At 39.4% G+C, this 17,245-nt stretch overlaps 1 protein-coding gene across 1 annotated transcript; it reads right to left on the bottom strand.

Annotated features, from left to right (window-relative positions):
* Window positions 1-6,256: 6,256 nt before the first annotated feature.
* LOC112166507 (NAC domain-containing protein 90) lies at window positions 6,257-7,817 on the bottom strand. Its single transcript, XM_024303374.2, has 3 exons — window positions 7,590-7,817; window positions 7,141-7,457; window positions 6,257-6,948 (listed from the first exon to the last, which is right to left on the bottom strand). Exons 1-3 carry the CDS (start codon window positions 7,747-7,749, stop codon window positions 6,649-6,651), a joined length of 777 nt encoding a protein of 258 aa, XP_024159142.1. The 5' UTR covers window positions 7,750-7,817; the 3' UTR covers window positions 6,257-6,648.
* Window positions 7,818-17,245: the final 9,428 nt, after the last annotated feature.

The raw sequence follows: 17,245 nt of genomic DNA on the forward strand, positions 1-17,245 counted from the left end.
TTGTAAACTACACTCCCATTTTCTGTTTTGTTTGTTAAACTTCCCAAATTGCCCCTATGCTCTTCTTATATTTTCCTTGTGACCCATTGCGTTTCACACTCACTTTCACAGGACAACTAGAGCTCCTCTTTCGCTATCATCTTCTCTCTCTTCCCAGATCATCTTCAAGGACTCGGATTCTCTATTATGATAATACTAAGATTTGCTATATTTTGTATGAAAGGCTCCTAAGCTAGATGCCATAGCTGAAAGCTCTTAGCTGATTACAACCCAAATAAGAGTTGTAAGATCACAGAACTGAGATGAAATTGAGCAAAACCCACTTGAAATTATTCAAGTATTTATTAGAAATGGAATACATAAAGAGAAAATCGATGATAGATAAGTTGTACCAAAAAAAAAAAAACAATGATAGATAAGCTTGAACATTGAGGCTTCTGAGATTCTTGATTTCTGGTGGCCAAGTTAATTTAAGTTCCTCTTCTTCTTCTCTGTGATATTTGTCCTTGTTCTTCATATGCTTAATTGTTTTTATACTTTCTTAATTATCAAAGACGGACTATGAACTTGGTGAATATAATCTGGACCAGCTCCTCACCACCGTCTCTCACCTCTTCCACAATTCCAAGCATATGAAGCAAGCTCACCAACTTCTCAACCCATGGATCCTCACCTCCTGAAACGCCGCAAGGCTCTTTGCTCGAAACGCCGAAACTTCGTGCAGGTTTCTGCGTCTCCGTCCTCAACTTCCTAGATCAGATCCACATCGTCGTTGAGATTCACAGCTTCCTTGCCCGACTCCACAACCAGCACCTTCAATTCATTGACCGCCCAATCGAAAACTCTGACCTCTTTCTTCAACAACGTTGTTTCAACCTTCTTCGGGCGGCCCATTTTCGAAGACACATCCGCGAGCAGATTCAGATCCAAGTATAATTCATCGTTCTCAGCTTTGATTGGGACCAGTGCTTATGGATCTGTGCACGGCGATCTTCCCTGCAGTCAAATTGAGACTGAAGACGGGCTATATTCCAGTATCCCCAATATGAAATGGAATTAGTGAGGAAATCGTTGTTTCAATTGGTTGTTATCATCATGATTTCTTGTGTCCTTTTCGAGTTTTGACGCTGCCGTTTACATCATCTGCAATCTATCTTCTGCACGGCCAGCCACTATTTCAGGTGTGGATAGCTCAAGTTGAGAGAGAGAGAGAGAGCTAATAAGGGTTATTTTTGGAATAGAGAAAAAAGGGAGTGTGGTTTACAAAAAGGGGAGTGCAAATTTCACTCCCCTATAAAAATAACAAAACAAAACAAATGCAGCCCAAACACAAAACAAGATAATAACTCGTTGTCTCTTCAATACTCAAGTATTTTCTAATAGAAATTGACTTAAATGAATGATCATTAGTCTGTCTAGCGAGTTTGTTCTCATTCCTATTCTCCCAACAACATAAATATGCAATATAGATCACTTAATGTTTATGGTTAATTATTCTCATCAATTTTGTTTTCGCCAATTAATATATATTGTAACAATATTGATCAATGTCTGGATCTATAATCAATCAATTGAAATTCAATTGTTCAACCTTTCTTTGAACCATAATATAAATTCAAATTAATGAGAATAATTCATTAATAAGATAAAATTTGGTATGCCATAGCAACACTATTCAAGGTCTTAGGGGTAGACCACAATATTTGGGCTTTAGGGTTTCATAAATCATTTTTATTACTATTAGGGTCGAAGTGTCACAATTGGAAAAAAAAAAAAAATCACATTCAAGAACTACAATGAACATGTTGGGTGTCAAAAAACGTTGATATCATAAAAGATTGAGCAAATTACCGATAACTACAAACTCATTCAAATAATTGCCACGCGCAGAGTCCACGGGTCTTATTTTCATGCAGTGAGCTCATAAAGTCTATCTGGACACATGGGCAAATTCTTTTTTTTTTTACTGACAAAAATGTCCCTTAACACACATAATAGAGGAAGACAGATGAGAGAGAGAGAGAGAGAGAACATATCTGGATCTGGATCGAGATCGAATCCGGCGAACCGAGGCTGCCAAGCAGGCGAAGGGAGGCTGCGAATCAGGCGAAGCAAGGCTGCGAATCCGGAGAAGCAAGGCTGCGAAGCAACTGGCGAAGCGAGGCTGCGAAGCCGGCGAATTCGGCGAACCGAGGCTGCAAAGAAACCGGCGAACTGAGGCTGCTAATCCGGCGAAGGGAGGCTGCGAATCCAGCAAAGGGAGGCTAAGAATCCGGCGAAGCAAGGCTGCGAATCCAGATTTGGTTGAGAAATTCTGAGGGTCAGTACCTTTAGCCTCATGTTGTCACATGTTTTGGCATGGGTAAGCTATTTCACTGGTTTTTGATATGAAAGTATGACCAAATAATTGGTGCTGAATAAAATTGAATTTCAATTTTTTTTCCCTATATTTGGTGGATTCTCAGTTTTTATTGAGGGTCAGTAGCTTTAGTTTTGTGTTTATGGTACTTTCTTATTGGATTGGTGGTATTGTGTAATGCTTTAGTTTTGAGTTTATGGTACTTTCTTATTGGATTAGGATGGAGCTAATGAAAGCAATGCTGAAGTGAGCAAACGCGAGAAGGTCAGGCTAGTATACTATCGGGGGCCAGTACACTACTACGGATCAGTACACTACTGAGGGTCAGTATACTAGAGGGGCTAGTATACTGCTGGGGGTGACATACTACTAATCCTCAGTACACTACTGCTTATATGCGGAAGTAGCAAAGCCAGAGATAAATGATAGTGTCCAAGTTTCATATTGTAATATGTACAAATAGTTTTTGGAATGATTAAATAAATGAGTTGTTTCTAAGAAAAACAAAGATGGAATGTAGAGATATTAGTTTTTCATAATGACTGACATTCAGCAGTGTTAATTTACATTATTCAAATCACAAGGGCAGTTTCATAATTTACTTGTCAGTAGAAATAATTAAAAAATGAAAGGAATCTGACCGTAAGGGATAATACCTTGCACATGGGCCTTACACACTAGCATATGGGAATTAAAAAAAACAGGTTTGTGGATGGTATTTTAACAGTGTAGGTAGTGGTAATTTGCTATAAAAGATTAGAGAAAAAACAAAAAATTAAGAAAGAGAGATGATGAAGGACCAATTTCTTCGTGCGTAGAGAGAAGAACTTTGATAGACTTTTTTTTTTTAAGAGGAAACTTTGATAGACTTTTTCAAATCTTTGGTCTGGAGGCTGGAAAATTATTGGAGTTTGGTATGTATAGTTAACACTAAAAAGTTCATGATTATCCATGATTTTCTAATTTCGTACGTATGAATGATATTTTGAATACCTCTGTACTTTTGTTCATTTTTAAAAGTCCTAATTGAATACCCCTAGATTTTGGTGGAATTCATGACGTCTTTAAAAATCCTAATTGAATACCTCAAGACTTTTATGGACTGTTAAAAGTCTATATTGAATACACCCAGACTTTTAAATTCCCTAGATTTCTTTAAAAGTTCCACTAATTCCATATACAATACACTCCCCTAAATTGGCTAAATCAAAACACATGGAGCAATTTGACTATTGAGTAAAACGCACAAACAAGAAAAGCATTTGATCTAAGAAGGAAACAAAATTTACGTGTTAGAATGATTAAACAGTTGAAATTTCAGCTGTGATGAGAGTTGACCTATTCCGGCATGAGTTTTGTTCTAGGCTTCCAGCTATTTGATCACTTGAATAAATATTATCAACTGAAGTCATCTCTCAGCTGTCAAGTCGTCAAATAATTATGTAAATGAGTACGAGCTCGATTCCACAAGCTCATGTCTTTGACAATCCAGGATATCTAATAATCAAACTCACAGCTTAAATAACTTTCCTAGTTCAACACTTATTCAAGAGGACATACCTTAGCTCGTGAGTCCTGCCTTGATTTTTAATACGTCAAGGGGACACACTTTAGCTAATGGTCAAGCCATGTTTTGTAAACTAACTTTTACACACACACACATATATACACAGTCCGGCTACGGTGTGGACGTCCGTATCGTGCGGATGGTACAGATTTCCTATTTTCCCCCACTTTCTGATCACATTTTCACATCTTAAACGTTCAGTTTTTAGGTCCTAATGTATAGATCATCTCTGCAAAATTTCAGCCAATTTGGTGATCGTTAAGGCATCCAAAACTACGAGAAATTTTTGTGTGCTCCTGTCAGTCCATGCTGGCATATGACCTGGTTTGACGAATCAATTAGACTTCGACACCTGGTTTTCAATTTATTAAATACAAATGTAAACTCTTCTGTATATTTGTGGAATGACCATTTCGGGTCCCTCCTTCAATGCCCCTTCTATTCACTGTTTATCACTTCGGCTTCATCCTCTCCAACCTCATCAATAAATTGCAGAACCGCGTTCTGCAACTTTGACCAATGTTGGGATATTGAACCAATTAATTGTAAAAGATATTGATTAATAAGCTTGATTAGCAATGATCCTGGTGTAAGCTTGATTACTAATCAATACATATATAATCTTCCTGTGATCAAATTGTTTGTTGGTGACGCGTCTTTAATTGAATCAATTACCAACTTCATCTTCATCAGCTTAACCACTGCTGTAAAATTGTTCCTACACGGCTTGACGCCCGGCTCCGCCCATCTCTAGACGAAGCCGCGGGGTTATCACCACATCCTCTCCCAGTTTACTTCCACCCAATCAGCCATACAGAATATTATTGCCCCCAGTTTGAAATGCAGGCTTCAGAGAATGGAACCGAGTGGATCCTTCAAATCTGAATTGTCATTCGAATTAATTAGAACAAGTTCGATCATTAGAAAACTTATTGGATCAAGTTATGAGTTTTGGGTTTGAGAGATATTGACAAATTTTTCAAAATATCTATGAAATCTCAAGCGTCGCTACCAGGTTCTATGGCTTTTTACAAATAGAGGGGGTGTATAAGGAGGATTAGATGATGGTGTTCGATGAGCAAGATCTGGAATTCTAGATGATGATGATGAAGAACGAATCAGAGAGCAGAAGTCTAGAATGGTCCTTCTCACAAATGACCGAGTTATTTAGTTTTTGAGGAGGCCACGTGTCAAATTACCATGGATGCGTCAAACCACTTGGCAATCTAAGGTGGACTGACGGGAGCACACAAAAATTTCTCCAAAACTACAATTTACCATTATAAATACGAACGGTTCAGGTTCGACAGGTTCGGTCCGTTCGTGTAAATTGCAGTTTTGGATGCCTTAACGATCACCAAATTGGCTGAAATTTGGTAGAGATGATCTATACATTAGGACCTAAAAACTGAACAGTTAAGATGTAAAAATGTGACCGGAAAGTGGTCGAAAACAGGAAATCCGTACCGAAATTTCGATACGGACGTACGCACCTGAGAAAAATCCTATATATATATATACATACATATATATATATATATATATATATATATATATATATAAGGGGCGAAAAGACTAACACAAAGCTACATATAAATTACTAAAATTGTAAGCATTTAGAGTCGAAAGAGGCGCAAATTACAGATCCAAGTGCATGCACCTTGAGTTAAGGAAATGGTCCATTTCACTCAAATAATTTGCCGCAAAGTTTTCTCTTCTAAGGAGCTAAAATGAAAGTTTTCAAATAAGAAACTAGCTATAAGCGTATTTTACAAAGCTATTGAAACTCCATAACTGAAAACGTATCCTAGATAAGTTCATTATGGAGAATTCACAAAAAAAAAAATACTAATTTTAACGACTCACGTACAATTGTGTCTGATTATAACAATGACAACAACTTTATTGTCATATCTATAAATGTGTGTATGACATACATGTATGGGAGTGTATTGTACCATAAAATTTCTCTAACATGCATTGTATAAAACTTTAGAACTAAACAATAGTTTCAGTAACCGTGTTGAGTCAGGTCGAGAAACTGCCACTGATTTGTAAACTTGCATGCTTATTTTTATTTTTTCTCTAGGCAAATGATTGTAAATTAGTTGCGCAATCTTCCATATGACTGACTTTTTATTCTTTTTTATTTTCTCGTTGGATTGAATCATTGAATGAGTCAAGAACTAATTCTGAGTTCTGTCGATAATCCTGGTTGAATATATTTTTCAGTTTAATAAATAGACCATTAAAGTGGGAAGTGAATTTGCAAACTGAATGAAGTCAAAGTTAGCCCAACTAAATAATGATGGTTGGGAATTGAACACGTCTTAGATTCTGTCAACACATATTTTCTTACATTATTAAACTTTTGAAATGGTTACTTTCTCCTCATGAAAGTATTATTTTTACCCATCACTCACTTTTACAAAGGTAAGTGCGAAAAAAATATTAAAATTTAATTATAATAAAAAATAATAGAAAAGTAATTACGTTATGAATAATCTCTCTTACAGTGCTCTGAATAATCTCTCTTACACTTAAATTAAGTTATGCCTGTCATTAATCGCTACTTCAAATTGAACATTTGTTGAACTTAGAGCACGATCATAATTGTAGGTCTAAACTTTTTTGCATCGAACTTGTCATATTTAAACTTTGAATACGATTAATTCAATACTCAGACATACACGTGAGTGTTATCGAATTCTGAATGCTGACTTCAGAGTAAGATTAGCTGCTCCCATTCCCATAGAGGTTGTTGAAGATCATCATTCATTTCCCAATCATTATTATTCCCTGCTTGGAAATCAGCTAGGTCTCCTGAATTTGAATGAGTATCCGATGATGAGCTTGTTTTCTCTTCTACCATTGCTGCCTGGTGAGATGAAGAAGCACTTGCCCTCGTTAAATCACTTCGTCGATGTGATGTATCTCTGCTTCCTTCCAGCGGGCGCCTGTCAAATGCTCGAGAACTCCCCGAAACAATGTACACCCGGCACAGTCGGAATTCATGCCTCAACTATATATAGTAAAAGACAAGAAAACCTCACCAATTGTACGGAAGGGAGCAAAAGGTTTCAAAGAGTTGGTTAAAAATTAAAGGACAAAAAGAATTTGTCCAAAGTGGGTAATTATATTAAGGGTGGAAAAATAAGTCAAAACGTGTAATTATTCAAAATTTGGTGAGTAAAAAATTGGAAGATAAACACACCTTGGGAATGATAGCAGTACTGGCACTATTACTAGTGGTAGCTGAGGGAGCTGCTGTTTCTTCAATGGCTCTGTACTCATTCATCTTCCACTTGGTCTTTCTTCCAGTTGGAGCTTTCCCTTTGTAGAAAACCATGGTTTTCTTCACTCCAATGACCCGATTATCCGAGGAGTAAACATAGCCAGGCGAGCCTGTTGCCTTCCAGTAGCCGGAAGCCGTAGTCCGGTTAGGTCTCCCACCTTGCACTTCTCGTTGCTGCCTCGGCGTAAAGAAGAACCACTGCTCGGTGTCTTCACGGCACAGCTCCGCTGCATACTCTGCAATAGTACGATAGAAAACAAACACATAAATGGTTAGTTTTGGTACGAATGTACTAACAAGGTAGTTACTTGGATTCACCCCCAAGCTTTGGTGGGATTAGTTTGAGTGGATTGAAGTGTTGGACGTACTTGGGAGCTCCCATGGCTCGATGCTGTAAATGTCAAGGTCTGGGATGACGCGGCGAATGCTGTCTTGGTGCTTGGATTCGAGCTTGTTGAGGAGGTAGAAGGAGACGAGTTCTTCTTCAGTTGGGTAGAAACGAAAGCCTGTTGTGAGTGCTTGATCCATTGTTGCAGTGTTGTTTTATCTTAATTTTGTATCTGGGTGATGATAATTTATGTTAAGACTCTGAGTTTGGGTTGGAGAGGTATATAATTATATAGGGAGAGTGAAATGGGATTTTGGGGTTTGGTGGAATCTTCCACGCGCTTTTTGGAAAATATATACAAAACCAGTTTTAAATGATAATGGGGCGATGACCTCATCCCATAGCTCTACATAAAAACCTGTTTTGAACCAGTCAGATGCCCCCCTGTCTTGCACTGTTGCTGCAATGCTGCTCTTTTGAGGCTCTATTATCTGCATACACAAAAGCAAACAAATTTTTTTCAGGAGCAATTCTTAAAAAGAAAAAAAAATTAAAATTAAAGATTTCATAAGTCATAGTATAGTACCAAATGTATTTCAATCAAATCTTGATAAGCAAATAAATTGATTAAGAATTTAAGTTTTTTTTTTTTTGATCAAATAAGAACTTCATTAATAATGAACTGCTTACAACGAGTTTTAGGCAACATCTCTAACCCAGAAATGGCCTCTAGACTTCACACTGGAGCTCTATAATGACTGACTCTAAACTGACACTACAACTGTATGACAAAGATAAACTAAATTCAATAAATACAGTTGTCATCCGTCACCATTTGTACATAAAAAGCTATCAATATAAAATCTGAATTCTAGATAGAGTTATACTTACTAATTATTCAACCAAGCCTCCAAGCCTCTTCTTCAAGAGTTAAGTCAATTCATGTAACAAAGTTGAATGAATGCTTCTCTTTTTTTTTTTTGGCAATTGAGCTAGATATGATAAGTAAATTCATTAAAGCAGGGCTGCATCTTTTAATTATATTTTTTGAGGTTTTTCTTTTTGGGCTTCACATCTTTCTATTTGACTTATTCTGGCATAATTAAATTATTATTTTTTTGGCATTTTGTTTGGTCTGAGCAACAATTTTTTTTTTTTTAGAGGCCCCAGGCCTTGAAATTAGAGGCCTAAGGCCAGCCTTAATCTTTAGTTTGGTCACATTGAAGGGGAATCAAATCCCTAATCTAGTATAATCCTAACTCAATTTCCAACTCTCTCACACTACAATATATACTGATCAAAAATCTTTTTATGTTACCATGAGCGTAAAGAGATAGGAGCGAGAGATGTCAGTTGACCCTTCTCAACAATTAAAAAAAAATGAACTTACTTAGTTTATGGGTTAATCACTACGTATTCTAACTAATTTGACACTCCTAAACTCGTTAAACTCTTGGTCCAGTTGCGTCTACAATTGAGAAGTAGTGAGAACCATAATTAAGTCTCAGCAGCAGTCAATCCCACATTTATATTTCTATGGAAATAATCAGATTATTACCAATCAATCTGCAACTTCGATAATTACCAATCACTCTCCAACTTTCTTTTTGGAATCATGCTAGGCAAATCAGATTAGGGTGCTGCTATTGCCACCCTAATCATTTACTTTGTTCACCCTACTTGCTCATTACACCCTACATTTTAATTTCAATTATTAAATTTACTTATCTAACCCATTTTTCTTTCTAGAAACATCCTTATATGACATATCCAATTAAAAAAGATTTTTTTTTATAACGAAAATCTCTCATTTAATTTATACCAATAACAAAACTAAATATTAAAGTTTTCTACTAAAATCATAATCTGATTTACTTCCGCCTCAAATTGAAGTATTATAGTTGGTACACATTTTTATGTTAAACATTATTCGCACACCAACTCATCTAGATGATCCAACCATTGGCTTTCTCTTTGACTCTCGCGAGAGAGGGTTTTTGGCGGCGACTAGGTTGGGTTGGTGGCAGCCTTACATTCTCAACCAAGAAGGGGGTCTCTTCACCTTTGTCTTGGCTGCATCTTGGTGTCGCGGGGCTCGCTCGACGGTGCCTATTCTCTGTAGGCTGCGGCCTTATTCTCCTTGTTGTGGTCGCGGTTTGTGCTCATACCAATGGTGGTCTGGTGACTGATATGGAATCGATCGGGGCATGTGACCGGGCTGCAAGTTGGATGAAGACCACTAGGGAGGGCATCGGTGTCGGGGCCTTTATGCATGGTGATTATTTTAGTGGTCTCTAGAGCAGTCTAGTCCAACTGAACACAGGTTGTATTGGTCTGCTACTATCGCTATCGGTCTCGCTTATCTGCAAAACAGACGAAGGTTAGAGGGAAGACCGGGTATGCTGGCCTTTAACCCTTCGATGCCTAAGTCAGTATCGGGTAAGATAGTGATAATGGAAAGTGATAGTAAACAGCTACCTCTTTAGGTTGTTGGAGATGACCTTAATGTAGCAGGTTTCTGGGAGCTTAGTTCCATTTCTTTCAGTGTGGAACGCTCAGGATCCCGATATCGCCCCGAGGGATATCAGAACCCTTGGCTTGGAGCTTATCTCGCTGGTATATTGACGATACGAGTCTTGTGCTTCTGATACTGCTTGTGCCTAGGAGGTATGTGTATACCAAGTACCCCAAGTCCCCGGTCAAGAGTTCTCTTGGGTGGGGAGTTTATCGTTGGTAGAAGTATCGGAAGTACAAGGCGAGTTTATGCCACGTGGCTTCCGTACCACCATTACCCCTAGTGCCCCAAGTCCCCACTTAAGAGGAGTCTTGGCTAGGGTGAGTAGGTCGTGTTGGCATTCATCGTTGTGTCGCTATCGCAAATCAGTGGTGGGGTTGCAAGCGTCTTTTGGTGCATAGGCTATGTTCTTGTGACACGTGTGGTGATCCTATTTGTTTTTGTGTGCGGGAAGACCAGTGTATAGGATTACGTAACGTGTAATAATTGCGTAGTGGTGAAGAGTCGAGGCGACGACGCATGACTTCTGTAACGCTCAGGGATGTCAGACACGTGGTGAGATCTGGGGTCGTCGTCCTTGCACGTCCAACGGTCGCGGTGTTCTCGAGGTCCTTATATAAGGAAAGAGGAGAAATATGGAGATGGTTGCTGTTCCTGTGTTCGTGTTGGAGATTGAGACAAGAACTTGATGAATTTGGGTAGTTGGTGTGCGGAGAGCTTGGAGGTTTTCGTGAGGCGGTAGAAATTCTGGTGTTGTGAGCGCCGGTGTCTCTGTGTTTCAATCGGATGAGTGAATAGGTACGCCGTCTCTTGACCTTTCTGAGTTTATCTGAGTGCATTGGTGTGTGAGGGTCTTTATGAGGGGTCGTATTCCGGGAGTGAAATTTGTCTTCTGGTTCTGGGTTGGGTTAGGTCCGGCGAGGTTTTAGAGAGGTTGAACGTCTTGTTGCTGTTGCTCTGGGTGGGTGTGAAGATTTGAAATTTCTTCTGGGGAGTGTCGAGGGAGGCGATATAGAATCGACCGAGCAACCACCTGTATCGCTCCTGGTATCGCGCAGGAGAACCGTAGTCGCGGTAGGCGAGAGGGCTCCTCTCGTGGAGGGGAAAGGACCCCTCGTGTTGGGGGAAAGGGTGCTTCTCACAGTCGCAGTAGAGGTGGTCCCCTCGAGAGCGCCGCAGGTGGTTCCTTAGCAGGTGGAGCGGGTGTTTCCCAAGCAGTGGGTGGGGGAGCTCCTCGTGGGAGTATCGAGGGGAGTTCCTGAGGAAGTGGCAAGGGTTCGTCTCTCAGAGTTCCGGGTAGGGTTGAGCGACCGGGGGTGGCAGATGTGACTGAAGCAGAGCGTGTTGGAGTATCTAGGATTCCGCGTTCGCCACAGGGGCGGTTTCTCCTAGGCGATACACCTATTGATCAACCTGGTCCGAGTATGACGGAGGAGCAGATTGCCAAGATGAGGACCACCTGGGCGATCCCAGACAACTTTTTGTTGCGCCCCTTGAGGGAGGGTGAGACGTTCAGCCACCCCTATTTGGGGTGGGCGTGCTTTTGTGAATATCAGCTCAGGTGCGGGTTGAGCTTCCCGATACCGGAGGAGTTGCAGTATCTGCTTTCTTGCCTGAACATATCAGTGGGGCAGCTATCGCCCAATGCGTTGAGGTAGATGATGAGAGTGTTGCTGTTATGGAAGCTTAGTAAGCTGCTATGTCCCAGTATCGGCGAGTTTAATTCCATGTTCAAGATGCAATACTCGATTAAAGTCGGCGATAGTGGGTGTATCAACTTTAGGGTGCGCGGCCCCACCGATATGTTGACTATTATACAACAGGTCCAATGGATAGTTTTTATTTTTTTTTCTCTTTTTTTATATTTATTCTCTCTCTATCTATCTCTCTCTCTCTCAGATCGATTCTTGTCCTCCTCACTACTCTCTGTACTTTCCCATCTCTCTCTAGCTTCGTCTCTTTGCTTTTGTTTACTTTAGGCCACTCACATTCTTGGACTAGCAGCGAGTGAGCATTCAACCAACGACTACTAGACCCGAATCAAGTCGATGTGAGTTTCTTGAGTTAAATTAGAATGGCCCAAACCGGGAAATCCACCCAAGAACTGGCTTTTGACTTGCTCACAAATTGCTTCCATGACTCAGTGAATTGCAATGCCCATAATAAAAACAAGCCCAATTTTGAAGAGCTCGATCTAGATTCACTGGTCTCACCCTTGATGACCAGGAGCTTAGTGAATGGTTTTAACAATAATGGGGGTGACGCCACAACTTCCAACTCCAATTCAAGTTCTTCCGGTTCAGTTTCCAGTAAAACTCAGTTGGGGAGAAGATTCTACAGCAAACCGAACAACCACTCCGGAGAACTATCTCTGCTTCTCTCTCTCTCTCTAAATGAAATTCCCAAAATGATGGCGACGCTACACCTGAAGACAACAAAGTACTGGAGAGAAAGGGGAGGAGGTGGTGGGTGATGAAGGAGAAGCAAGGGGTGCACTTGAGCCAGAGCCGACGGAGCAAGGACATGGGCTGGAGATAGGCCCAGGTGGCCTGCTTGACGAGGAGGTTGCGGATGGAGATCTCGTAGCCAAACTTAGTGGTCAAGTTGGGCATCGGGGACTGGACGGCGACGAAGGAGGAGGTCCTTGAGGGAGGTGTAGGACTCAGAGCTTTTGAGGGACAGAATCTTCAGGTCGAGCTGCAGAGGCTGATGACGTGGCATCACGGCGTAGTTTTGGGTTGGGAAGCAGCAGTTGTAGTGGGGCTTATCGGTGGTAGTGGTGGAGGATGAGGAGGATGAGAGGTGGTTGAGCTTGGTGGGGACGACGACGGAGGTGTAGATGGAATTGTGGCGGCGGAGCTTCCATGAGGGGTGTAGTGGTAGCGTGGATAGAGTGGATAAACTCAAGGTCGGATACGAACTTGGAGAGAGAAGGGGAGGGAGAGAGAGAGCCAAAAAAAATAAAAATTAAAAAAAGAGAAAAAGAGAGAAAAAAAATAATAAAAAAGAGGAAGTGAGGGGTATGATAGTCATTTTGGACCTGTTGTGTGAGAATTAAAGAGAATAAGGACTATCCAGTTTAATTTGAAAGACGAGAGACTAAACTGTTTTTCAGGGAAAAGTTTGAGGAATAACAAGTATTTAATCAAATATTTATTTATGTACGTAACTAGTTACATTGCAAATGGAGGTATAGTCTTAATGCAAACAAGAAAAGGAGGTTATTAGTTTTAGTTTTCCATTCATGCATCCATATTAACTTTAGTTTGAAATGCGCTTGAGACACATCGAGTGAGGATTGAGGACTATGAACATGAATTTGAAGTAGTTTTCTGGTACATATTCTAGTTTCTTCATATCAAGATGGTTGATGACTCAGAGCCAGCGATGTCAACATGACATGTCATAGATGTGTTGCAGAGGGAGGTGAAGGTGGGGTGGCGTAGAGTAGAAGAATGTATAAAGAAAGAGAGGGCAAAATTGGAAGTTTAATGTAAAAGTTGGAATGAGAGGTCCAAATAACAAATTTCGAAGTATGAATATAAGCACTTTAATTTCAATGATGAACTAAAAGATGTTTAGAATGATAACCATCAAGATTTTAAATTATTGTGAAAGTCGAATCCATTTGAAAAACAAGATAATAGTACATTGGATCGATTTTCATTAGTTTGATAACTATTTAGTTTTGTCTTAAATAAAATTTCTCGCTATGCCACTATGTGCTACCCTCTTCAAGGCAGTGAAAGGTTAACTAAGTTAGGTAACTTAGTGTTAGGTCCATAAGTACCTAGTAATTATTCCCCTAATCTTGCACTTTTACTTAACCTTTGTGTTTATTTATATATATTTATTATTTTTTCCTTATTATGCTAGGAAATGATGGAGAGACATGGAAATGCACTAAAAACTCAACTTTAGCACATTTTCCTACTCCAACTAGGAGAAACCGAGCTAGGCAAGGAAGGAGGAGTGGCAGACTGACCAAATGAACTCTAAATGAGTTGAAACTTTCCAGATAATGTTCTAGACATCCTAAGGATCATTTCTTATGAAGATTGAAAAAGCTAGTTCGGAGTGGAAGACCATCAAAAGATCAGTCCAATTTTCTGACTAAAAGATGAAAACTATAAAACCGGACATGTATGGATTCCGGCACCATTTCTGGCCACACCATGGTGAATTAAGCTCTAAAATTTTACCAAAATGATCTACACTCATGGAGGAACATTTTTTATGAAGAAGTCAAAGGCCAATTCTGAACTGTCGGTGGAGATTCAATTGAAGGAACAAAGGAGAAGAACGTGCGCAAATGGACAAAAAATGGGTCAACGGTGGTCAACGCCGGATTCCTGACATTTCCGGCCAAGTTGGCCAGCCGAGAACATGTGTGGAGGACAAGGAATAGCTGACTAGGGTTAAAGACTTTAGGTGAGAAGACTTTAGGTCTAGGTTGTTTTGAAATTCAAAATTAGAAAGATGACAAGTGGTCACATTCTTACACCTTACACCTTTGTCTCTCATTTATTACCTTGTTCTCCTACACAATGACCCTTCTACCCTTACTTTTTCTCCTCCACCAAAATATCGATGGGCTTTCTAGGTCATTTCTATGTGGAGTCAAAAACTAGATCCACAATTTGTGCTTACACATTTGTCAATCACATCTAGCCCTTCATTCCTTTTGATCTCCACCCTTGATTTGGATTGCCTTGGACTTTAAATAGCCCTTCCTCTCTCCCAAAACCGTGCATCCCCTTGGCTCCCTCATTTTGGAGCATCAAAATCTCTCTTTTCTCTAGTTTTAGGTTAGTTTTTCATACCTTGTACATAGTTCTTTGAGTTTTGTGTAAGAGAAAGGTGTGTAGCCACTTGGGTTTCACCAAAACCGAAGTTTCTACACACTTTGATCAATCACTTCTCTTGTTTCTCACACATTCAAGCCTTGTTCTTACTTTGTTCTTGAGATTTTGTGGATTTGTATAGTGATTTGGGTTCTAGGAACCGAAATCCCTATACTTTGAAGCATTTCTCTTCTCATATAGCATCTAGGAGGCAAGGGAGACATCTTGTGCTTTTGGTTTGGCTCCAAAATGAGTCAAACCCATGGGTATATCACTTGTTCTCCACTCTTTGCTCTCTTTTATTTGTTATTTATGATGTTTATGGCTTGTAGTTGTGTAAATATGAGTTGTGAGTAGTTGAATTTGGGGCGAGGGCTAACTTGTGCACAAAACAATGTAATCTTTATGTTCTTTGATGTTTATGCATGTTTTGAATCTTTTGGCTACTATACTTTCATGTATCCTAAGTGTGTTTATAGATTTATCACCTAGAATCATGCTTTAGGAAATTAGTGAATCGGAAAGATGAACTTGATAAACTCTTGATTCCGTGAGCATGTGTAGCTAAATAGGTGGTGGCTTAGCTTATTCTTACTGGAAGAACTAAGTTGCTTGAATTTCTTACCTTGAAATTAAAGCATGATGTTGTGAGTTTAGGTTTCGGAAGAATTTAGGCTCACGGCACCATAGGCCATTTAGGATCGGGAAGATTTGAATGGTATAAAGGTTTTGTAATTTAGCTTTGTTTCAGAAGAGATTGTTAAATTGCATGACTAGTTGGTTTCTTGGTAGCTTCATCAAAGCACTAAGGGGAAATTTATCAAAGCATGTTATTACATCAAATATGGGTTACATTTTGTGCATGAGTAAGGTTAGGTGTGATGCCTAAGTCTCTATTCTTCTCATTGATTTAGTCTCTATATTTTTATTTGTTTATTTTATTTTATGCATTTAATTTTCTTTATCCAAATTAAAATCAACCAAGCCGCTCACTACCACAATTGTTAATACCATCCATGAGGTCTTTAGCTTCCAAAGAGCTAAGGTTGTGAACTTGTAAAAAGGTAGACTTTACATGTGTTTTCTAGGTTTATTTTCATGGTGATCTAGTTAGGGTAGATCGAGTTGCTCAATCCCTTGGGTATGATACTCTTTACTTTTTCCCTTTACTAAAACTTGACCTCCTATACTTGGGAGTAGGGCACATCATTCATAAATTGCATACATTTTCATACTCGTGATGCACCCAACACTTAGGTTTGGGTTTTGGCTTTAGGTAAAAAAAAAATTATTTTTATCGTGGTTTATGTACAATTTTTCTTTGGTTCGCGCATTCTTTTTTTTTTTTATTTAAAAAATATCATTTTAAATTACACGAAGTAGTATTTGATATTTCTCATCGCAATTATTTGGAAACGAGATCTAGGGTAGATTTGGAATTCATTACAGGGTTATGTCGTGACAGGACCCGCTCCGGATTTCACCTTGAAATCTGAAGTAGCCCTGAGGGACCTACCTTAGAAGCAATTCTACCAAAAATTTGGCGGAAGTTCCTCTACCAAAAATTTGGCGGAAGTTCCTCTAAAAGCGGACTACCCAAAACCTGTAGAAAGACATTTATACTTCTAAAATAATCCACCCTTATTCTTCTAGAGCCACCCTGCTCCCTAAATCACAACATCTCCCATTTCACAAAACAATTCTGATATGTAAGAATATTAATCTCATCGGTTATCAGAGCAATCTAATGCACAGACGTACAAGAGCATAGAATACAAGATAAAGGACCAATACTTTTACAATGCGGAAGCTATGACAGCTATGACAGCTATGCCTCAACCCCAAGTACGCTCGACCTCAAGCTAAACTGGCCTGCAAACAGGGCATTTAAAACTAAAGGACCCAGGGGAAGAGCATTTGAAAATCGTTAGAGTGAGTAGACGAAAAATTAGTAATTTCGAATAAACAAGTGAAACTTAAAGCTTTCCCAAGTTATTCTCTAACCTCGCATGCAGTAAAATCTTAGAAACACTCTTAATCATCATCTTTACTGAAATCTCAATTATGTAAAATAGAACATCTCGAAATCTCTTTAAAATCTCAAATCCCTCCAATACATAATGATATTTCAAACATCTCGTTAAATTACTCATATCTCAAAATGGACGATGACTAATGGGGACTGCCGACCAACGAGGCATCGGAGGGGACTGCCGACTGGACGAGGAGGTGATGGTTAGAAGGGACTACTGACTAACCATAGGTAGTTAGAAGGGACTGCCGACTAACTACCTCATGTCATATGGAGGGGACTGCCGACCAGATGACTCATCAGAG

This window comes from Rosa chinensis, chromosome 5 (genome assembly GCF_002994745.2).
Source record: "Rosa chinensis cultivar Old Blush chromosome 5, RchiOBHm-V2, whole genome shotgun sequence".
Taxonomy (NCBI): Eukaryota; Viridiplantae; Streptophyta; class Magnoliopsida; order Rosales; family Rosaceae; genus Rosa; species Rosa chinensis.

Bases quoted from the DNA above. Each gene is read 5' to 3' on its own strand.
- LOC112166507 (XM_024303374.2), bottom strand. From the start codon at position 7,749: ATGGATCAAGCACTCACAACAGGCTTTCGTTTCTACCCAACTGAAGAA. The intron at 7,458-7,589 runs GTACGTCCAACA...GTACTATTGCAG, and splicing joins CGAGCCATGGGAGCTCCCAA to AGTATGCAGCGGAGCTGTGC. The intron at 6,949-7,140 runs GTGTGTTTATCT...TACTATATATAG, and splicing joins GTACTGCTATCATTCCCAAG to TTGAGGCATGAATTCCGACT.